This window comes from Hyperolius riggenbachi, chromosome 1 (assembly GCF_040937935.1).
Source record: "Hyperolius riggenbachi isolate aHypRig1 chromosome 1, aHypRig1.pri, whole genome shotgun sequence".
Taxonomy (NCBI): Eukaryota; Metazoa; Chordata; class Amphibia; order Anura; family Hyperoliidae; genus Hyperolius; species Hyperolius riggenbachi.
This window is the reverse complement of record NC_090646.1, coordinates 353518665-353543575: the sequence shown is the minus strand read 5'-3', so window position 1 is coordinate 353543575 and position 24911 is coordinate 353518665. Positions and strand designations below refer to the sequence as shown.

The 24911-nt window shown below is 44.8% G+C and overlaps 1 protein-coding gene across 2 annotated transcripts in view; it reads right to left on the bottom strand.

Moving 5' to 3' along the window:
* The window catches only part of INSR (insulin receptor), a 134198-nt gene that overhangs the window by 72142 nt on the left and 37145 nt on the right, over positions 1-24911 (bottom strand). For both annotated transcript variants that reach the window (XM_068234133.1, XM_068234134.1), the window contains exon 2: positions 941-1492. In XM_068234133.1, coding sequence (XP_068090234.1) covers positions 941-1492 — 552 coding nt within the window. The remainder of the gene's footprint in view (positions 1-940; positions 1493-24911) is intronic.

The window sequence follows — 24911 nt, the reverse complement described above, 5'->3', positions numbered from 1 at the left end:
GGCCCCAGCTGCATGAACTCTCAAAGAAACCAGAAATGTACCTATCTGGTAAAGGGCAACCCCCGTCGGAGTACTATACATTGGTGCAGGGATGTCTTATATATCTGCAATACACATAGAGGCACTCGATGAGTTGGGTACCATGTGATGCTGATGGTGAAAAGATCAGTCCTCTGTTTCTTACTTGTAACTTCCTAATTCCAAACACTAATTCTCCTTGCCTAGCACTATCCCATGCTCAAATACTTACCAGGTCCTAAAATCTAACATTAACCCCACAGTGCCCAATGTTTGGCTCCTAGTAGCCTATCGGCTAGATGGAATATACACAGAAAGGCGGTAGCTAATTGGCAACCAATTGCCAAATGGCTGCTATTGGGTGCACAACTCACCGCCTCTGCACTACATAGCCGCAATTTATATTGGAGTGCATTACGTGGCTATTGAGGCTGCCACCCAAATTAACTTCTTAATTAGGTAGGGACTAAGAAAGCATTAAATCTTTCACTTTGAGCACTGAGACCCTTTGCTTTGTGCATCAACATTATATGGACCGCCTCATCATATGAGGTAACAATTCATCATGTTCACCTTTAGATTGTAAGCCTTTGGGCAGGGTCCTCCTTTTGTGTCCAAACTGATCATGCACCTCCAGTACTGTGAACCCATGCTATGCATCTGAGTGAACCTAACTTGCCTAATCTCCATGCTCCCCTCCAGTGACTGACTAAGCATTACCTTGTACTCATACTGTGCTGCATGATCTGATCTTTCTTGTATTCAGGTATTGTCATTTTGCTGTATGTCACCCCTAAATATTGTATGTATCCCTATTTATTGTCCAGCGCTGCGTAATATGTTGGCGCTTTATAAATACAACAAATAAATAAATAATAAATGTTACTTAAGACACAGAAACAGAAAATACAGCAAATCTTACTTTTCTGGCAATGATCCGGTGTCCAGCAGCGTTCACCAAAAATTGAATTTATTATTGTAGATTGACAACTGCTTTTTCCCTTTCCAGCACCAGGACACACATCACCGCATTCCTCCTTATTATCTTTATTAAGGTTAATATAATTGTCTTCCACTGAGTCCAGGATTTTGGACCAGTCAATGGTGGAGAGGTAGCACAGTTCACTGTTCTTCTCAATTCTAACAGAGCCCCTAGTTATGTTCATTAGGTTGTATAGACCAATCTCCTTTAGATGGACCATTTCAAAAATCACCAGGGCATAGTTGAAGAAGAGTCGATTACCACGGATGACTGTGAGATTTGGAAAGAGGTCTTTCAGACTTTCCAAACCGTAAACTCGAAACAGAAGGAGGTAGTCTGTTATCATAGTAAGCTTGGGGAAACGTAATCCTTTAAAGTTCTCTGGTTTGGTACTGAACATAAGCAAGATCTGTAAATGACCTTCTATAACAGTGCACTCTTCCAGATCATAAAACTTTGTCAGGTTATTCCGAATGTCCATACTGGAGCAAACTGCAAAACAAGAGAGAAAAAGAAACAAATTAAAAAGGAGATAAAGTGCTTGACAGTATAACAATGCAAATATTCATGGGTATAGTCAATTACAGTTACAGTAAGTAAAATTGCTGTCACATTTAAAATATAACAGAGTACGCACTATGTTTTACCAGTCTCTGAATCCACTGTGTAAGGCCTAGTAAACACAGAACAACGGCTGTGGAAAACGGTCCAACAATCATCCGACTCAAATTCCCACTACGCAGTTTATAAAACCACTGACCCAGACTACAGGTACCCAAATATTGCTCCGACTCCTCAACTCAGACTCCACAGCCCTGCACAGAATATTCACTTTCGATACGATCAACAATCCAATAAAATGACCAGATTATTAAAAAACTGGAAGTGACTTTTACGCCAGATCGATTAAACGCAACTGATATGTGCTATTGAACAATCATATGTCTCACTGTACTTGCGTAAACAAGAACAAAATATGAGACACAAAAGCCATTGCGCACATGTACATACAGTAGCACCGACAGGGATTGGCTGATGCCGGATATTTGTGCTTTCTAGTTGCCTGAGACTCCAAGGCAAAAATAGACCTAGCTAATACAGTAGGATACACTACTCTATATACATACTATGACCTCTGTATTACATGTTAAAATACAGTAATTAAAAAGAACAGTACGTTAACCTTGGGGGGAGTCATGGAACCAAGACTTAAAGCACAGCAGAGCCAACAAACAGCCCAAGAAGTTGGCCTTCGCCATCAAGTGCTGCTGGCTATTTGTGCTGTTTGGTTGAGGCTGCTGGCTAGTAGAGTTGGGCCGAACCTCCGATTTTAGGTTCACGAACCCTGTTCGCGAACTTCCGCAAAAAGGTTCGGTTCGCGAAAAAGTTCGCGAACCGCAATAGACTTCAATGGGGAGGCGAACTTTGAAAGTTTAAAAAAATTCTATCAACTGGAAAAATGATAGAAAACATGTTTCAAAAGCTCTAATACCTGGAGCCACACCTAATTGAGTGAAATACACATCACTGCTGGAGGACCCACCCTCCCTCCTCCAAGCAAGGTCCTTTATACCATTTGCCTGCCTACACTAATTAGTTATGGGACAGCTGCTACACACTCTGCTAAGGAGATTTTAATTGGCCTCCTCCCTCCACCCTCCTATACCCTTCTACCCTCCTACCCTTCTACCCTCCTACCTATTCCCTCCTCCCTCCTACCGGAGGGAGGAGGGTCTCTTCTGCCAGGGAATTATACTATTTTAAAAACCAGTATACATCATACCATAGCTGGGAATACATACATGAGTATACATCATACCATAGCTGGGGATACATACATGAGTATACATCATACCATAGCTGGGAATCGAACCCAGATCTCACTGTGTGGTGGGCACGTCACCCTAAGCACTGTACCACTACAGAAGTAAGTGAAGCTAGCCTAAAATTTAACATTTATGCTCAATGCAATAGAACCATTAGGTTGCTTAAAGGAGAACTGTAGTGAGAGGTATATGGAGGCTGCCATATTGATTTCCTTTTAAGCTATACCAGTTGCCTGGCAGCCCTGCTGATCTATTTGGCTGCAGTAGTGTGAATCACACCAGAAACAAGCATGCAGCTAATCTTGTCAGATCTTACAAAAATGTCAAACACCAGATCATACCATAGCTGGGAATCGAACCCAGATCTCACTGTGTGGTGGGCACATCACCCTAAGCACTGTACCACTACAGAAGTAAGTGAAGCTAGCCTAAAATTTAACATTTATGCTCAATGCAATAGAACCATTAGGTTGCTTAAAGGAGAACTGTAGTGAGAGGTATATGGAGGCTGCCATATTGATTTCCTTTTAAGCTATACCAGTTGCCTGGCAGCCCTGCTGATCTATTTGGCTGCAGTAGTGTGAATCACACCAGAAACAAGCATGCAGCTAATCTTGTCAGATCTTACAAAAATGTCAAACACCAGATCAGACCATAGCTGGGAATCGAACCCAGATCTCACTGTGTGGTGGGCACGTCACCCTAAGCACTGTACCACTACAGAAGTAAGTGAAGCTAGCCTAAAATTGAACATTTATGCTCAATGCAATAGAACCATTAGGTTGCTTAAAGGAGAACTGTAGTGAAAGGTATATGGAGGCTACCATATTGATTTCCTTTTAAGCAATACCAGTTACCTGGCTATCCTGCAGATCCTCTGCCTCCAATACTTTTAGCCCTAGACCCTGAACAAGCATGCAGCAGATCTGGTGTTTGACATTTTTGTAAGATCTGACAAGATTAGCTGCATGCTTGTTTCTGGTGTGATTCACACTACAGTGGCTGGATAGTGTACTGGTTAAGGGCTCTGCCTTTGACATGGGAGACCAGGGTTTGAATCCTGGCTAGGTCAAGTACCTATTCAGTAAGAAGTTCAAGGCAAGACTCCCTAACACTGCAGGGTGGCCTCTTGAGCGCGTCCCTGTGGCTTGCAGCTCTTGAGCGCTTTGAGTCCGACAGGAGAAAAGCACTATACAAATGTTTGGATTATTATTATTACTGCAGCCAAATAGATCAGCAGGGCTGCCAGGCAACTGGTATAGCTTAAAAGGAAATCAATATGGCAGCCTCCATATACCTCTCACTACAGTTCTCCTTTAAGCAACCTAATGGTTCTATTGCATTGAGCATAAATGTTAAATTTTAGGCTAGCTTCACTTACTTCTGTAGTGGTACAGTGCTTAGGGTGACATGCCCACCACACAGTGAGATCTGGGTTCGATTCCCAGCTATGGTATGATGTATACTCATGTATGTATCCCCAGCTATGGTATGATGTATAATCATGTATGTATCCCCAGCTATGGTATGATGTATACTCATGTATGTATTCCCAGCTATGGTATGATGTATACTGGTTTTTAAAATAGTATAATTCCCTGGCAGAAGAGACCCTCCTCCCTCCGGTAGGAGGGAGGAGGGAATAGGTAGAAGGGTAGAAGGGAGGAGGGTGGAGGGAGGAGGGTGGAGGGAGGAGGGAGGCCAATTAAAATCTCCCTAGCAGAGTGTGTAGCAGCTGTCCCATAACTAATTAGTGTAGCCAGACAACTGAGTCAAATGGTAAAAGGACCAAGCTTGAAGGGAGGGTGGGCGGGTTCTCTAGCACTGAAAGCAGTGTGTTTGACAATAACATGTTTGCTGACAGTGAAATGGAGGCTAAAAATTTTGCTCAATACAGCATGGGGCGAATCGAACTTCCGCAAAAGTTCGCCTGATGCAGGCGAACGCGAACCCCCAAAGTTCGCCTGGAACCGTTCGCCGGCGAACCGTTCGGCCCATCTCTACTGGCTAGTTGAGTTCTGGATAACCGGGACTCTACTGTACTGATATGGCATAATGGGAAGGATTGTGCATGTGTTCAGTTTCATTTTAACAACAAGGATAACTTGCACTGAAAAACATTTTACAGTATATAACAAAAGGAGCTTTTTTTAATGTAGCCATTCAGTAGTAATGTAGGTTTTACAAAACGCTTGTGTGACTGAAACAGTAGCCAGAGCTCCCAATTGTCCCTCTTTTAGAGGGACAGTCCCTTTTTTGGAAACCAGTTCCTCTTTCTTTATCATTTGTCCCCGGTTCAGGATATATATGTATTTTTCTACTGAAAATATATTTAAATTGACTTTATTCTCGCCTTTTAAATTGATATACAGTATTTCTTATTTTAGAATGTTAATATGAAGGAAAAGTAGTGATGATCAAAAGGACCAATGTGGTTTGAATTATAAAATGACGCATTTTGCTTATTCATTTTTTATGGTATGCATGACTAGGGGTGTAGTGGGGCGTGGCTAGGGGTGTGGCAGGGGCATGTCTTAAAGGTGTCCCTCTGTTATATCAAAATGTTGGTAGGTATTACAGTAGCTGGGTGTAAATGGAAGAGCTGCAGGTTCATAAGCAGTGAGGAGAACACTACAGCTAACACTGTGGTGAGCGCAGCACTGGTCACAGAAATCTACTAACAAATTTGTGATTCAGGTGTCAAATTATCTACGTTCTTATATGCTAGGTACACACAATTCAATTTTCCCGTCAGACGGGAATCAGACTATTAGTTCTGACATGTCTGTGCCTGATTTATAAAAGGATAGATTTTTCTAACTTTAAAAAAAAAAATTGACCCTTTTATCTAGAGCAGCTTGGACATTTTTACCCAATACATCTACCTGTCAGATTACCTGTCGATTGGACAAGAAATTGAATTGTGTGTACCAGCATTACTGTGCACAAAACCAAATCTACAATCCCATTTTATATTTCAGAAAGCACAAATCATAGCTACTTTATGCAGCTCAAATATCAAATCATTGGTTCTCCCTATTAAAGATTTGCTGATGCATTGCCAGCATTATTTAATTAACAAACTCAGCCAAAGCAGTTTATTCTGTGGATGTGGTCAGTAATCAGTTGTCTATGGAAGCAGTAGATGACCACAGATGAATGGTCCTGAAGACATGGAAGTAGTATTTCTGTTTAGGCTGTGAGAATGCCCTCATTCCTGGCCTAGGATATCTATAAGCATATGCTATAGAATCCTCTTTGAACATATTGCATTGGAAACTGTGCTTATGCTCTTTTATTGCCTTTCAATCTCGGACCTAGTACATCCCTGCTACTTGTAGAATGAAAGGTTATGCCGGCAAGTTAAAAAACTGGAAATATGAGGGTTAATCCGAGGCGCTCAGGAACAAGTGTCTTTTCCAAGAATAAATGAACAAACAGAACAGAGAAGTCTTGGGTTTCCTTCCTACAGATGGGGGGATGTCTGTTATTCAGCGATCTGCCACGTACACTTATCAGCTCTTCTGATTTTGTTACCATACTACTGCAAACAAGACTGCAGCCATAACATGAGAAATATTTCCTGTTACTTCTGCTAATCTCCACTTTTCTCCTCAACATTTATCATAAATCTATTATAAAGGCGTATTGGTATCAACTTATATGACTTCTATTGTTTGCCCACTGCACTTCCTATGAAAATAAAACTTTGTACGATGTATACACAGTCTAAACACTACAACTAATGAAGTGTTAACTAAATTAATATTCACATATTCATCTGTTTTTCCATATACGCAGTTTTTTTGTTGTTCTTTGATATTGATTTGTATTCAGAGGCTTACCTAGAAATCATTGAGCCCCCAAGCTTTAAGTCGTGTACACAATTAAAAAGGTCTCTTGCCTGAAATGATCAGTCATGATTGTTTTGGGTGAACGTTTAGGAGTTACCACTATACAGACATGCTATTTGGTTACGTGCTTAGCCTATTTTGTTCTATGGGAAGGGGGTGAACAGATGTACCCTGCTGGAGGTCGTTTTGGCAAAGGAATATCTGAAATGTTTATGCAACTTGAATTGTGTAGATCTTTGACTTTAATTCAGTTGCCTTTTAACATTCATTTTAATGTAGGCTGACTGTAGGTCAACTGCAGCTGGGAGTAATTTGCGCATCAGGTGTTCAGGTGTTATAAAAACCCTTTTCTTCCTGTTTAATCATAATCTAGAGTCAGAAAGTGACCTTCACTTGAAAGTCTGTGAAGGGCTGTGGAGTCCGAGTCAAGGAGTTGGAGAAATGTTTGGGTACCTGGAGTCAGATGATTTTTGTACCCACTCCTTAGCCCTGCAAGGGCTGTAGAGTTGGAGCAATTTGGGGTACCTGGAGTCGGATGATTTTTGTACCGACTCCACAGCCCTGAGTCTGTGTACACTGGCCCTAGGTTAGATTCACACAAAATGGCAAATCATAACATTTTTGGGAACAGACAAATAGACATATCCATGGATCCGATGTTAACCACTTAAGGACTGCGCTGACTGAAATCTACGCCCTGTTTGGAACCTGTTATTCCTGCCAGGGTGTAGCTTTCAATCAGTCCCGCCACATGTTCCTGACGCTACCACCGATTGCGCCGCTCTCCCGCTCCTGCAGCCCCCTCGCTCTGCCATCGACATGACGGCAGAGCTCCCTGAGCCGGTAAGGAGCCGAAATTCATTGGCTCCTGATCCCATAATCACTGTGCGCCAATCACATTGATGACAGGGTCAGGAGCCAATGAAATCAGCTCCTGACTGGCTCAGGGAGCTCTGCTGTCATAGGGCCAGCAGAGCGAGGGGGCTACAGCAACGGGAGAACAGCGGTAGCATCCGGTCAGTGTGGAGTGACATTGGCAAGCAACATTTTTTGTAAACCAGCAGCCTCTGGCCCTTAAGGGGCCAGAGACTGCTGCCACAGAAGTGGTTAACGATAGCATCCATTCAGGAAAAAGAACGCAAAGTTCTGTCCTGCAAGATTTTTCCTGACAGTCCCTGGCTGCCCCCTCCCACGATAAAACGGTTCATTTAAAATTATATTTTGGAAACATTTTGTTTTTGCAATTAAAACATATACATTTACAGCTACAATGTATCATTGATGACCAGCTCCTAACTGTAAAAGGCTTGCAGCCTCCTTTTCCTCACCATAACAAAGCCTAAAGCCGCATCTACACGCGTAGATGCAGCCGCAATGTTCCTTATCAATCGAGCCTCGATTGATAAGATTCGACAGGACGGATCTCCCCACCGCCGATTCCCTGCTCGCTCCCCGCGAGGGGACAATGGCAGGGAATCGAGCAGAAGATAAGCGGCGCCGGCGGGGAATCGAATCCGGGGGCGAGCGGGTACGTGGAAGAGGCGATCCGGCGGGTAATCGAGCCGCCGGATCGCCGCCTCATCTACACGTGTAGATGAGGCTTAAGGGCTGGTTCACATGGGTGACTGCTGGCATCAGTGTAAGTCGTTTACCACCAGGATCCACTGCTTCCCGCATGGAGATGAATGGTGGCATTCATCTCAATGTGTTTACCATCAATTATGCAAGTTCCGTGGCCTTTTGAATTTTTCAAGATGCTGCGTGTAGCTTCTAGCATCGGCTGCATTTGAAATTCCGTATCTCCCTTGAGGCGCAAATGCAATGAGATGATGAACTAACAGGAAACCATGCCAAAATCTCTCTTATTTAGTAACAGAAACGTGTATGACAACAAAAGGAGACGCTGGCAGCTACCCATGTGAATTGGCCCTAAAAATCCAGGAAGTCAGCAGTGACACAATCCACCTCAAAGGGAGGGGAGGCCAACCTCAAACCCCACTGTGGCCACTCATCCAACTGTCAGTCAGTCAGTAGTGACGCATAACTGCAATGAGGACTACTGCGGTTGAATCTGTCCCACCATAACCTAGACTGAGTAATTGCTGAGGTCATATGACCTGACTGACATTCAGGTAGGAAAGGAGGGGGAGGGGGGGGGAAGAAGAGTTTGTAGGCTGACAAAGGTGAAGACCAAGCCACTGCAGTTTGTCTTTTTATATAGTAAATATTCATTTCTGCAATATAATTTTAAATATACATTTTTTTCACGATTTTATTTCTATGAAACCCAATCCCGGAACACTAGGAGGGATTTAAGGAGGCTGATGTAATGTGGATCATGAACATTTAATACATGTTTAAAGATGTAAAATGTATACTAGAGAAGTGGGAGCAACAGCATTCAGCAAGGCATAGTTAACTCGCAGTCATTGTGCTGTGCCAGACTGCTGCAATATATTTGGTTACCTAATTATTAACTGCTCTGGAATACACCATTACTGATTGGCAAACATCCCCCTATTTTGCGGTGACCTGACTTTGTTTACTCATGACTAATTTTGGAACAAGCCAAATCCTTTTTATCTGCAAACTGACAAATTGTGTTCCCTGTAAACTCGGTTTTCTACCAGATATTTCAGTTCTCCTCTAACTACACACCAAAACACATTGCGACAACCAAATTAAAATTCGGTCAGACCATCTGCTGGTGACATATTACAGCTTATTAAGTAAAAACATCCTGCTGGCTTGCTTATTTTTAGAGACTTTAAAACTGGAAAAAAAAAAAAAAAAAAAAAGCGCTGGACTGCTGTCAGTAGCGGTGTTCTCAAACACAAGAGCCCAGAAGGGAACGGAAGGAAGGACTTGTACATAAACCTGACATTGGAATACATAAACTTGACATTGATCCTGAAAACCTGGACTGATCTTTACAAACTGTTCTTAGATGACAAAACGTTTGCAGCTGTCTCCTGAGTAATATCAGAATATAAAGAGGATCGTGGAGTAGTCATTCATTGAAATTGAGAGTTCTATTGCCAAAAAAAATAAAAACTAGAGCCCAGTTTGCTGGTTCTGTTGTGACTTCCAGTCTTCTCCAAACTTAAACCAATGTGTAGGACAAAATTTGTAGAACAAGGACCAATTATTATTATTGATTTAAAGAATCTTCTCGTAGCTAATGTCATGTTTTATGTTTATCTATCTTTATAGAGGAAGTAAACTGCCAATCACCTTATTCTTTATAAAGTCACTTCCATGGACTGGAATTACTCACTCAGGATAAGTACACCTTACAGATGTTACACAGAGACATGCAAACATTTCTTTGTAGGGTTGGTGCACTAAAACTGAAGTCAAAGCTCAACTACAGGAAACCCAGGATACACTGTATTTCAGAATAAAATACATACTATAATTTCAGTCAAACCTTTTAGGCTCAGGCCACACTATGATGCATTTGCAATGTATACATTGTGGATACTCTGTTGCTGTCGCAGTGCCCGTCCCTTGGTCACACGACTGCCATTGTGCAATTGTCACCACATGGAGCTTGGGATCCACTACCACCACTAACGCACCAATGTAAATGTACCATTACAACATAACTGCATAGAAATGTGATTATTCGATGCAACGCACGTCAATGCGACAATGTGAAAGTCGTCTCAGGCTGGATCCACACTTGTCTATTAGTTTTCTGCATGAGTTGTCTGGCAGTGCTGCTTCCTGTCAATTGTTTTTCTACATGTGAAAAACACAAGTGTGAACTAGCCCATTGATTAACATTGATTCTCAGTTTTCCTGTGCAGAAAATACACAGAAAAACTGACAAGTCCTGGCCCTTAGGCCCCGTTCACATCACAAACGCGGATGGCCACGCATGCGGAACGCAACGCATGCAAACGCACGCCATCCGCGTTTGTGTGCGTTGCGTGGCTGATCCCATCACTGAAAAGTGAATGGGACAGCCACGCGTTTTTACAAAAAATGCGTGCAGCATGCGTTCCCAGACCGCACAGGTCGGGAACGCATGCAGTGTGAACAGACATTGCACTCTATGCAATGTCTGATGTCGTGCGTGTCGGTCACCTGCACGTGTTTCCAAAATGCGGCTGGAAACGCGTGCAGTGTGAACGGGGCCTTAGGGTTGGATCGCACTGCAAGGGCCTTTCTAAGCACTAGTGATTACAAAGCTCTTGCTAATGTAATCCCATGTGTGTTCTCACCTGAGCAATGTTATTTTTCAAAAATCAGACCGTATTACATTAGCTGTTTGGGTGAGTACCTAACTTTTTAGGTGGCTTCACGTTTGCTTTAAATTCAAACTGATCCGATACAAATGATTAATTTGCAATAATTTTTTAAGAATTGTGATCATTTTTCTTGAACAAATGAAAATATTTTGATTTCAATAATTCAATGACCAAAAAAAAAAAAAAAAAAAAAAAAAGGACCTTTTTTTGCAATCATTTTAAAATCGATAGTTTAAGGCCGCATTTACTCTTAGGGGAGTTTGTCACTGCATCACAACATAGAAGTAGTAATAGCTGAGTGATAGACGCAGTGTGTCGTGATAGTCACAGTGCGTAATGCGCAGTAATCCTTGACGTGAGGCATACTTTTAATGGAAAGTTTACCTCCCTGATTTGGTTGCAGCGGAGCGACCGACGCAGTGCGACTTGTCATGGCCATTGCGGAGCGATTGTATAGTAAACGCACTGTAACAGTGTAAAAGGAGCCTAAGAAAACTCCACTAAGAATCTTTAGGGACATAAACAGCAATACGTCTGAAAGAGGTTCTAGTATTTTTCCTCACAAAGCCTGATAGACACATGCATTTTTTGATTGGTCAATTTTACGACTCTGATGTAATATGAAAGCTTATGCACGCAATCTCGTTCATTCACAGTCTGTTGACCCTCATACTACATGGAGATGGTAAAATTAGACAATCACTAGCTAATCAAGATTAGAAGTGTGTACCAGGCTTAATGCTGGGCATACACGGATGGATTGTTCTTATCAATTGAGCCGCTGATGGCTCGATTGATAATTTCCCACAGGTCCGATACCCCACCGGATCGATTCTGCGCTCGATCCCCGCGGGCGGACAATGGGAAGAAAGCGAGTGAAAGATAAGGAGCGCCCACGGGGACAAGCGGGAATCGATCCGGGCGCCCTCGGGGAGTTGATCCGGCGGCTAATCGAGCCGCCGGGTCGACTCGTGTATTCCCAGCATAACACTAAAGCCTGACACACCCTTTAATTTTGGATTGGCTAATCACTTACCAATTTTACCACCTCCATGTAGTGTGAGAGAGTTTACCTTCAGAATCTGTTCATAGAATTTAAAATCTGTTGACTCTCATACTACATGGAGGAGGTAAAATAGGACAATCAATGGCCAATCAAAATTGAAGTTATGTACCAGGCTTAAAGGGAGCCCGAGGTGGGCTCATCAAATTGGAAAACAAAAAAACCTGGGGGGCTGAGCGGATCAGGTAGCCACAAAAACCGCCGCTCCTGTGGGCCACATTGGTCCACTATCACCTTCATGACCTATGGGTCACGACGCTGCAAGGAGAGACTGTGGCCCATGTTTATCAAAGCATTACTGACAGTTTTTTCTTATTTAACTGTTCTAACCAGCAGAGGAACTGTTCTGCATGATAATTAGAAACTTCTCAAATCCTACGTAATAGCGGCAGTTTAGCATAGATTTCTAGAACTACACTACAGTTAAAAAAAAGTGCAAATCCATTCTTAAACTGCCACAGATTAAGAAGTGCTTAATAGCAGTTCTACAGATGTGTAGCAGTGCAGGCTAGACATGATTTGTGAAGTCCTCCTCCCCCTGCTGCCAGGTGTCCTGTGAATCAGAATCAGTATCAGATTTATTTCGCCAAATACAGCAAGCGCTATATTCTGAATTTTTTGTGGTACACATGGCATAGACATAGTACAGGAGGACAAGAAGCAAAACACAGACAATTTACAACTGCAGTGATGGTATACATGACAAACTGGGTAGTCGGTTAGGGTCGACTCCTGCCGTGCAGGAGCAGTCCAACAATAATGATAATAATAATAATAATAATGATGATGGTGGCCCCAGTACAGTCCATGGGCAGTGAGAACGAGGGCGGGCAGGGGAGTGAGCTGACAGAGACCCTGCTAGGGCATGCCAGTAGGCGGGCCCTGTGGGGGAAGGTTGGAGTTAAGCAGGCGAACCGCTTGGGGGGGGGGGGGGGGGGGGGAAGAAGGTGTTCATCCGTCTGGTGGTTTTGCATGGTATAGACCTGTAGCGGTGGCCCAATTGGAGGAGCTTGAAGTAGTGCCTGGGTGGGAGGGGTCACAGGAGATCACAGTGGCCCTCTTCCTCATCCTAGCGGAGTGGAGATCAAGAGGTGGAAGAGGAGATCCAATGATTCTCTCTGCGTCAGCTATGTCTCTCTGCAGTTTGTGTTTGTCGCTGGCCGTTGCGCCCGCGTACCAGACAATGACTGAGGAGCAGAGGATGGATTCTATAGTGGCAGTATAGAAGCTGGTCAGCAGTTCCCTGGGCATGCCGAATCTCTTCAGTTGGCACAGGAAGAACAACCTCTGCTGTGATTTCTTCTGTATTATGGAGGTGTTCTGCCCCCACTTCAGGTTGTTAGTGAGAGTCATGCCGAGGAACCTCACAGATGTCACCCTAGAGACTTAGGTGCCCCCAATGATGATAGGTAGGAGGGGGGGGAGGGTTCCTCCTAAGACTAGTTCAACAGTCTTTGCGGCGTTGAGAACTTGGTTATTGTCTCTGCACCAGTTGCAGATTCTCTCAACTTCGCTGCGGTACTCATGCTCGCCATTGCTGCCAATTAGGCCGATGATGGTGGTGTCGTCTGCAAATGTGATGACTTTCACAGAGTCAGTGGATGATATGCAATTGTTGGTATAGAGGGAGAACAATAGCGGTGACAGTACACAGCCTTGTGGAGCCCCAGTATTGGTGGTTCGGACGCTGGAGTAGCAGTTGCCGAGCTTCACTTGTTGAGTTCTGTCAGGAAGTCCTTGATCCATGCTCGAAGGGTGGGATCTACTCCGAGCTGCGCCATATTGGTGAGCAGGATGTCTGGACAGATCGTGTTGAACGCCGAGCTAAAATCCAGAAACAAGATCCTAGCATAGGAGACAGGGTTGTCTAGGTGCTCCGTGATGTATGCCAGGCTGGCATTGATGGCGTCCTCCACGGATCTGTTTGCCCTATAAGCAAATTGGAGCTGGTCGAGGTGAGCGTCTGTGTGCCTCTTCAGGTGGGCAAGGACCAGCCGCTCAAGGAGCTTCATAATGTTGGAAGTTAGGGCCACTGGTCGGAAGTTGTTGTGCTCAGTGCTGCCGGGTTTTTTGGGGACCGGTACAATTGCGGACCGCTTGAAACAGGAGGGGACTGTACCGTCCGATAGTGACCGCTCGAATAAGGTGGTGAGCACAGGGGCTAACTGATCAGTACAGGTTCTCAGGCAGATCGATGACACTCTATCCGGGCCAGACAGGATTCAGCTTACGGAGGTGCCGGAGTACCTCCAATTCATGTACAGCAACAGGAGCCAGGGCGCCGAGTTCATCCGAGGAGGGGGGTTCACCTTAGCCATTGCTGTTCTCAGTGCCGGTTTGGTTGTTGCTCGAACCTGCAGTAGAACTCATTGAGCTCCTCCGCCAGCCGAAGGCTCGGGGTCACAGGCTGAGGTGCGGGTTTGAAGTTTGTGGCTGCTCTCAGGCTCTTCCATACCTCCCGTGTATTGTTTGATTGGAGGCAGAGCCCCAGCTTGTCGGAGTAAGCCCTTTTTGCTGATCGCAGTTCTCTGTTCAGTGCGTACCTGGCCTCTCTGTATTTCTCAGGGGAGCCAGACCTGTGTGCTTCCTCTTTGCATTTCAGAAATTGGCGGAGCTTGTCGTTAAACCAAGGCTTGTTGTTGGGGAAAATCCTGAAGGTCTTGGATGGGATAAACGCTTCTTCGCAGAAGCTAATGTAGGAGGTGACATTCTCGGCCCATTCGTCAAATTTGGCCATTCGGTGGTGTCAAAACAGGCTTGGAGTTCCAGTTTTGCTTCAGCTGTCCATTTTTTGATGGTTTTGACAGTGGGCTTTGAGGTCACCAGGAGCCGCCTGTAAGTGGGGATCAGGTGGATTGTGTTGTGGTCGGAGTTTCCCAGAGGGGCTCCTAGGGTGGCCTTGTATGCGTTCTTATGGACCGTGTAGCAGTGGTCCAGGGTGTTACGGTTTCTGGTGGGGCAGGTTATGTGCTGCTTGTAGCGGGGCATCTCATGTCTTAAGTTCACCTTGTTAAAGTCGCCCAGGATGATGATCAGAGCCTCAGGGAAGGATGTTTCCCACCGCGAGATATAGTCACTGAGGGCTTGCAGTGCAGTCTTGGCGCATGCGTCGGGGGGTATATAGACCCAAACGAGGACAAGGGAAGAGAACTTCCTGGGGGAGTAATGAGGCCTGCAGTTTATGGCCAGAAACTCAACTTCTGGGGTACAGGTCTTGTTGAGAGTGGTGATGTTGGAGCACCAGGAGGTGTTGATATAAAAGCAGATGTCCCCACCTCTCGTTTTCCCCAAGAGGGCCACGTCGCGGTCTGCTCTTAGGAGGTTGTAGCCTGGTACAAGTAGAGAGTTGTCGGGAATGCTGTCACTCAGCCAGGTCTCAGTGAAACAGAGTGGTTTGCTACCAAGTAGGAGGAGCAGCTCGTCCAGTTTGTTGGGAAGTGAGCAGACATTTGCAAGTAGGATGGCTGGGACGGGAGAGCGTAGACCTTTCCTTTTGAGTCGGACCAGGGCCCCAGCCCTCCTACCTCTGTGGCGGCGTTTGTTCGGTGCTCGCTTGGAGACGAGGTATTTGATATGGGCGGTGACAGCATCCCACGGGGGGAGCTCCATGGAGGCTTGGGGCTGTCAGGGGGTTCCCATTTAAAGAGGGCCTCTCTGGATAGGGTGGCAATATTTTGTGACCGTTCTGAGCCCATGGCGCAGATGGGAGGGGTGTTTGAATCCAGGGCAGAGGGAGGCATGGGCTGATCGTGTGGAGCAGGACAGCAGGGAAGCTTTCTGTGCTTACTCCTTCCAGTGCTAGGCATTGATGTAATACAGCTGATGTATTGGTTACCTCAGCAACAGCAATTTCCCTCACATATTTTGTCTCAGACACTCTTGACAAATGTCCCCGTGTGTCTCTCATCCAGCGTGCAGGGATGCGGGGGAGCAGCAGGGGGCGCGGCCAGAGAGAGAGCTGTGCAATGGCAGGTCTGGAAACCCTGCAGGAACGCCCCTGGTGGGCGTTTTAAACAGGGAATCCCTCTCCCCTATGTTTACCTGCGAGACGGGAACAAATGTCGCTAATCTCGGGGGGCTATAGCGTGGCAGTGGGAGGGCAGAGAGCAGCCGTTTGGGGACACAGAGGCATGTTCTCTGCCTCATGACATGCCTCTGTGTCCCCAAACATCTGCCCCCCCCCCCCATGGAACTGCCTCGGGTTCTTTAAAGAAAAAAAAAAAAGTGACCAAAACGTGCTACTTATTAGATTCCTCAATTTACTAACAATGTAACAGAGGCAGTTGTATAAGACAACTCATCATGCCTCAGATTGTTTTTAGACTGGGGCTCAAACAGTGAAAACTGCAAAAATTTAAGCAAAGATAGTTATGAACAGGAGCCTCACAGACTTTAGAAAAATAGAAAAATCTTTATTATGTAAACAAATCTTGTGTTTGACCATTAAGGCCAGGCCATTGGGGTGAATGTAAACATTAAAACATTAAAATACAATTAATGATACAGCTAGGGGGTCCACCCCATCCACACTGAACCATGCGCACTGACTGCACTCATGCCATAAAGTGGGACCATAGGTCACGCAGGAATTATGTCCTTAGCACTGAATACTGCGAATAGTGTCACTGCAATATAAGCATCTGCGCCTGTTCCAGTAGAGTGAATCACACAGCGAGTTTCCCTCATATAGTTCATCCAAGTGAATGAAGGCCATTCACCATAAATTATCTGATGTGCGACAGAGGAAACAAACTATTTGTATATTGCCATCAATATCTGCTGCCAGTCCTGAAGCATAGTCAGTCAACCAGAAAATTGTGTGAATCGGCTGCCAAGCCAGCCAATAGCACAAGATTGGTATGTCAGACACAGTGCTTATTATAAGCAAGCATGGATGAATATGCGCAGCATCAGCATATATCTAGTCCGTGGGGCGTGGCCGCAAGGATCTCACCGCTCTTGCTGAGTTACAATCCACAGTGTGCATACCGGTGGAGGGCTTTAGCGATTCCCCTCTGCTCTACCCGCTAGTGTCCTGTAGCCATGCAGGGATGCAGGCGTGTAGGCGTAAGCGACCCTGCCGTCCATTAGAGCTGCTTTCATCTATGCGTTTCGCCCGGCTTCAGGCTTCATCAGAATGTATGACGTGCTACTTATTTTCTGTGATGTAAAAGTACCAATAAACAAGGTTTTAAATTGCCTTACTAAAGATGGAATGATATTTTCCCTGTACACATGCCAAAAGGCTTGCACAATACAGGAGAAAAGGAAGCTGTGGTTTTAGGCACATGACATTTTTGTAAAATAGTAAAATCCTTTATACAATATGGCCAGCCTAATTTACTTGTGAACAACGAAGAGAATAAAATGAGACACCGCCTCTGTATTAAGTATTTTATAATTCAGCAAAAAAGTGATTTCCGGTGAGAACATTATTCAAACAGACTGTATAGTAAAAGTGTGTACACATCCACAATTGTCGCCAGAGAACATTGGAGGAGGAGTGATGACAGCGGGACACACCCCAGAGCGACTCCTGGCAAAAGGAGTATGGAGGGGATCAATGCAGTCTCTGTCGCTAAACGGTCGGGTGTTTCAACTACTGTATTCTGGTTTGTACCAATATCATTTAGGTTATATCTTGTTTTTATAATGTGTATTCTGAGCTGCCCCTGAACCGAATTATGTGTACTTTGGCTTTATATTGTTTTTCAATAAACAGTTTGGAATACAAAGAATCTGCATTGTGGATTTTTAAGGCGAGGTTCACAGTGGGCATTGCGTTGACTGTATCAGCAGGACAGGAAAGCGGCACTGCACGTTATCCACGTGTTGCAGCATATACAGTGAAGCACACAATCACCGAAATGTACGCTTCACTGTTACTGTTAACACCTGCGGTTTGTGGTAACACATGCAGCAGTGCGTTGGGATGCCACACACCGTTATACCACCCTGCAATCAGCACAGTACATAATAAGTCACATGCACCTTTAAATTGCTTGACGATGCAATTTCTACGTTGTCTGGAAAGCACCATTGTCAATATATGGTATTTTTCGGAATATAAAACTTATATAAAGGACATTTTCTTCTCCAAAACTTGGGGGAGTGGGTGTGTTATATGTTCCAAAGACACAGTAAAATGTTGTGCAGATTGCAGGGAATCACTTACCTGATCCTGCCACTTGTGCTCCTCTCCCCCCTCGCTCCGTTCCTACTGATAGATGGGCTCTTTTTCTCCTGCAGCTGTGCTATTGCTGTACACTGCAGCCACAGTGGGTCCTCTGTTCCTCATGGCCTGCGCACATCCATATTGGTCCTGTTACTGGAACACCAGTGGCGCACATGCGGCGTGCAGGACCTCGACACACTTGCACCATTGGTGTTATAGTACAGAACTAATATTGTAGTACAGAGGCCAGGCGGAAAAGAGGACCTGGACCTGTAAAGCAACAGGCAGCCACAGTGTACAGCGATATCACAGCTGCAGGGCAAGAAGAGGAGCCAGTCTGTCACAACCAGAGTGAGGGGGTAAAGGACCACAGTGGCAGGATCAGGTGAGATCAGAGCATACTGTAGTTTAGTATAGTGCAGTGTTCGCTTATTAAAGTATAGTGTAGTATAGTGTAGTGTAGTGCAGTGCAGAGTGTAGCTTTGCTGGTGGGGTAGCTGGAGTTCGTGCAAAGTAAGTCTAGTGTAGTGTAACTGGTCTTCGTGTAGTGTAGCTTACAGACAGCTTGCTTGGGGATGTCAATAAGACGCCCTTGCACTATAGATGCACCAGCTTTAGTTTGTTCGTTTTTTTTTAAACAAAAAATACAGGAAGCACTAGGTAATCAATATCTACCTTTAATCATTATATAAAAAAAAAAAAAAAAAAAAAAAAAAAAGGAAGAAAGCTAAATTATGGGCCAGTTCAGATGGGCGCTTGATGGGCGTTTACCGCTGGCGTCCAGGGCTCGTTCTTAAACGCTCCCATTCAAGTGAATGGAAGCGTTTGCAACAAGCTTTTATCAGTGTTTGCACAAACGTGTCCAGATCCCGATCTTTCCCGTTGTTTCAGGACGAACCTGGATGCTACATGCGGCGTCCAGAATAAATTACCCCCGCGTCTAAGGCCACATACACACGAGACCATAGTCTTTTGAAAATGAAAGATCACAGACAAATTTTACCCCCTTTCATGTAGTATGAGAGCCATACCTTCACAGTCTTTTCTATGGAGCTGAACTCCCCATCAGAAAAAAATCTTTGCAAGATGCTGCACACACAGATGCTGTACAGACACAAAAGATCAGTATCTGCAAAAGATCTGTTCCTGCCAAAGATCCGTTCCTGCAAATTGCATTCATAGTCTATGAGATCTGCAGATCATCATACACACCTTGTTTAACTGACATTCATCTGCAGATCAGACAATCATCTGCAGATCTGAAAATCCATCCTGGTGGATCTGATCTGCAGATGAATGTCTGTGAGGGCTCGTTTCCACTATCGCGAATCTGCATGCGTCCAACGCATGCAGATTCGCACATGTAATGCAAGTGGATGGGCCTGTTTCCACTGTAGCGTTGTTGAGGTGCGTTTTTTTCAGCGGTCAAAAAACGCACAAAAGAGCCAACGAATTCGCCTGCGAGTGGAATGCATGCGAATCGCCGCTAATGTATTTAATAGTAAAAACGCATGCGTTTGTTACATGCGTTTTTACCCGCGATTTCGCACCTTTTTAAATTTTATTTTGCCCTGGCAGTGTCATGGTTAATTTCGCATGGCACCCTGCCATGCGAAATCGCACGCGAAATCGCGGGTAAAAACGCATGCGGAAACGCATCCGCATGCGTTTTTACAAGCGTCGGAATGCCGGCGAAATCGCGTCGCAACAGTGGAAACAAGCCCTTAAACAAGGTGTGTATGATGATCTGCAGATATCATAGACTATGAATGCAATTTGCAGGAACGGATCTTTGGCAGGAACAGATCTTTTGCAGCTACTGATCTTTTGTGTCTGTACAGCATCTGTGTGTACAGCATCTTGCAAAGATTTTTTTCTGATGGGGAGTTCAGCTCCATAGAAAAGACTGTGTAGAGTATGGCTCTCATACTACATGGAAGGGGGTAAAATTGATCTGTGATCTTTCATTTTCCAAAGACTATGGTCTGATGTGTGTATGAGCCTTTAGTGTTCCCCCCCCCCCCCCCCCACGGGGATGAAAAGCGCAAATCGCAATGGGACAGCGGCAAAAGCCCCAAAAAGACGCAGTTGAACGAGACGCTGCTGGAAGCCGGGCAGAAGCCCATGTGAACCGGCCTTAATGCTGTTATTCTTTGCAATGTAAAGACTGGGTTGTGTTTTTTCAACAAAAATAGAATTTTCCTTTAAGAATTAACAGGTGCTTGTGACCTAGTTCTTGAAGAGGGAAAAGATAAGCCATTAACATGAAAAATAAGTACCATTTCTCTCAGCTGTGGTACCCCACACAGCTGCACTGCCAGATGCACAACCTATCTGGATAAATACAAGCATCATATCTGGAGCATGCTGCCCAAGTGCACTAATCTAGACCAGTAGCAAACAACTTCATCTATTGCGCCGTTTATAAACCTTCAAATATTTTCAAGTAGATCTACGGAAACGTTCTCAGCCCTTGAGTCTACCGTAGTTAGACCATGGCATATTTCACATTCTAGTTATGCTTTCTGTGTTCCTGTGCGTCACCTATTGTTTGACACCATCAGATAATACTGTAAAAGCTGCTTCTTTGCCTGTGTTGTCCTCCATGAGTATTGCTATATAGCACATTTATTGTTTCCAAGAAAAATGTGCGGGAGCTCAGGTCCATAATAGTCATCCTGATTTTGAGTCCAGGTGGCGGATCTGGCAAACTAATGAGTCTAAACTGCACTGACCCAGCAGCAGGACAACTTCATGCAGCATACAGAATAATATCCATTATAGCAGAGCTCATTGCTGGCAACTCAATAGGCATAAATACAGCACAGTGGATAGCCTTCTTGTCTGGCAGAGTTAGGGCCCTTTTCCACCAGCGCGTTTGCGCTGGCTGAATCGCAAAAACGCAAACCGCTAGCGATTTTACAATCGCTACGGTTTGCTTTTTAACATGGGAATCGCGGTAGGTCATTTCCACTACCGCGATTCGTTTTTGCCGGGAACGCGAACGCGCGGCGGAGCGATAATTGCCGCGATTTTGCTATGCAGTGCATAGCATAGCAAAATCGCGGCCGCGAACGTCGGGGAATCGCCGGTAATTGCGATTCAGCAATCGCTAGCGATTGCTAGTGGAAAAGGGCCCTTAGGGTCCCCGGTTCAAATATGGGCCAAGATGCCACCCACCTGCATGGAGTTTGTATATTCTTCCCATGTTTTCATGGGTTTCTTCCCACATCCCCAAAACATTCTAAAAATTACTCCCTAAATTGTCCTGAGACTGTGATAGGTATAATACTGTAGAATATGGTAAGGGTTAGATCATTATTTTTATTTTTTTTTATAAACAGGACATGTTACTTTTAAGAATCTGTTTTTACAAAAACCAGTGTTCAGACTTTATCATCATAAGAGGTTTCATTCACGTGGGCATCCAGTGTAAACCATCTCCAGCCGCTTAGCCTGTACAGTCAGAGCAGCACACAGTAGCTGAACTTGCCAGAATGGGTCATTGACTTTTATGATAACTACACTGAATGTTTACATGGCCACTCAGGTAATGCATGATAAACCTTGGATGGAGCTTACAGGGTATTGGAGGCAAAAGCCCTTTGTGCATTTTTCCTGTGTGGAGAGTTTTAATATCTGGAACTATAGCATAGTAACATTATGTATATTATACACGGTTTATATCTACTTAGCCTGAATGCTGAATTCTACAATTTTCACAAATTCCGTCCATGTACAAATACATTCACACTGAGCAGACGCAAGCATGGCCTGTGCAGTAGCATGAGCCACTCCTACATGGCTTCCTTCCTCTGCTCTAGTGGCTCCATGCCCTACTAATGCTTGCACAGTGCGCCCTTGCTTGTGCACAAACGGGAGCAGGGGCCCAAAGAAGTATAGGGTCCTGGTGAGCAGCAGCTGCATCTAAATTGCAATTCAGTGGAGAGGCACAGGAACATTGCCAGCCATGGATTGGGACTTTTCCTTATTCACCTAATGCCATCTAATATTCCATTCAAGTGAATGGCTTGTGGATGGCCATTTTAGTGCAATTACGTTAGGCAATCAAAAAGCACTGATCCCTACATTAGGACCACAGACTGCCCCTTCATGAAAACCTTAAAGGACAACTGAAGCAACAAGGATAAGGAGGCTGACATATTTATTTTCTTTTAGGCTACTTTCCCACCAAGACGTTGCATTTTAGGGGACGTTATGGTCGCATAACGTGCTCCTAACGCAACGCATGGTGGTGTTGAAGTTGGACGTCAGATTGAGCTGCGTTATGCAGCTCTCAAAGCAGCCGCTCCAGCTTAGTGATAAGCAGTCCAGATCTTTTTAAGGATTCGGATCATTGAAAAGATCCGGATCTTTGAACCAAATCATTTGAATCATTTTACTAGGGAAGCAGACTAGGGGTGAAATGACTAGCAGGACAGGACTTTCCCTGCACTGTACATTCTGTATGTTCCTGTTTCTTCCAGACAGACATCCACTGTGAACCGAATCTTTCATTGTGATGATCCGGATGATTCGACTCACAAAAAAGATCTGGATCAAATGAACGCTTCGTTCATGATCCGGACAACACTACGAGTCCCACCACGAGTCACCACAGTGCAGTGAATATTAATTAGCCATGTGGCTGGCAGCAGAGGAGGAGGGGAGACCGCCTCCTCCAACAACATTACTGAGCATGTGCAAACAGTCTAACGTGGCTTAGCCAGTGTAACGTACAGCATGCAGCACTTTGTTTAAACGTGCTGCGTTACTATGAAACCCAACGTGTGCAATGTGAACCAGCACTTAAGCAATACCAGTTGCCTGGCTGTCCTGCTGATCCTCTGCCTCTAATACTTTTAGCCATAAACCCTGAACAAGCATGCAGAAGATCAGGTGTTCCTAAGATTGTCAGATCTGACAAGATTAGCTGCATGCTTGTTCCTGGGGTTATTCAGACACTACTGCAGCCATATAGATCAGTAAGGATGCCAGGCAACTGGTATTGTTTAAAAGGAAATAAATATGGCAGCCTCCATATCTCGCTCACTTCAGTTGTCCTTCAAAGAAAACCTGCCTCTTTCATTTAAATAAAAATCAGATTCTCGGGAGGTGGAAGCCTTTGGATCCTAATGAGGATTACCCAGTGTCCCTCCCCCTCAAAAAAGTAAGCAACAATTACCTACACTGCCGCAGGCATGCGCAGTGGTGGCGTTCCCCTCAGGTTCCGGCAGAAAGAACCAAGCCAGATTGTGTCTGCTCTACTGCAAACATCGGCACCTATTATTTTCCCCAGAGCCCTTGCGGAAGCTGATACTGCGCTTGCACGTGACTCCTAACAAGCACCGACATGCGGAACTTCAGGGGGCCCAGTGCTGGATCCCTTCTTTTGAGGATGGTGAGGGCCTCTTTATGATCCAGTGGCTTCCACCTCTTAAGGCGAGTACCCCCCTAGGGGCATTTTTTCACTTCAGGTACTCTATCTTTAAAGCGTCAATCCATTTTATAACTGGAGAAACCAAAGAGAGCCCAACTGAATCTCAGATTGCCACTCTTTATGCATAGGTACCATAGAGATGGCCAACTGTTATTACCTCAAATAGTACCACCCACAGTAGGCACTGAGAGGAAATAAACACCACAAAAGTTCACAGGATCATAGGAGATTTTCAGGTTTTAAAGCAATACATAATTTATTAATGTATATTTAATAGAGGACTATATGGTGATTTACTGGCTCCTCGCAAATTCAGAACGGTTGACTGGAATTTTGCGGTATATCTATTGATAGATTATTCCTTTGGAAGTACTGTGCAGAGCTTAAGCCGCATCTACACGCGTAGATGCGGCGGCGATGTTCCTTATCAATCGAGCCGCTGATGCGGCTCGATTGATAAGATCCGACAGGACGGATCTCTCCATCGCCGATTCCCTGCTCGTTCCCCGCGAGGGGACAATGGCAAGGAATTGAGCGGAAGATAAGCGGCGCCGGCGGGGACGAGTGGGGAATCGTACCCAACGCGGGCGAGCGGGGACGCGGCGGGTACACGTGGGGATGCGGAAGAGGCTATCCGGCGGCTAATCGAGCCGCCGGATCGGAGCCTCATCTACTCGTGTAGATGAGGCTTAAAAATAAACCTGTATTGGAGAAGAAAAAAAAAAAAATCATGTGGAAGAGAAATCTTACCCGATTCTCCTCATTGCTCAGACCCTCTAATCCTATTTGACAAGAGCTTGTTGCATAGGTCCTCGTGCTCCCATCTGTGCATGAATGCAGCCACACTATGTATACACAAATACAACCAATGCCAAAGCAGTAACATGAAGCCACTAGTGCCTGGCTTTCCCCCCTGTGCACAAATAGCTCTGTGCAGGAGTGAACCGAACACCCCCCCTCCCCCCCCCCCCCCCAACTCTACCTGTTCTTGAGCAATGTAAAAATTGCCTTTCCTGATCTACTTCATATCAATATTTTAATTAAAATTTGATTGATAAAGCCCTAGCTTTTAACAGATATTTATTGCAGTGTCTTTCAGTCGAGCATTAAATCCATTTACTAGAAACTTTGCCTAGCGTATGGATACCTTAACTTGGATAACTGCTTTAGAGAAAGCCTAATCACTTTGATGCTGCCTCTTGTCCCGATATAATCCTTTTAACAGCACTCCAACTAGATATGATACAAGTTTAAAATAGAAGCTGGCTTGCAGTTAGTTTTATGCAAGTTATGTCAT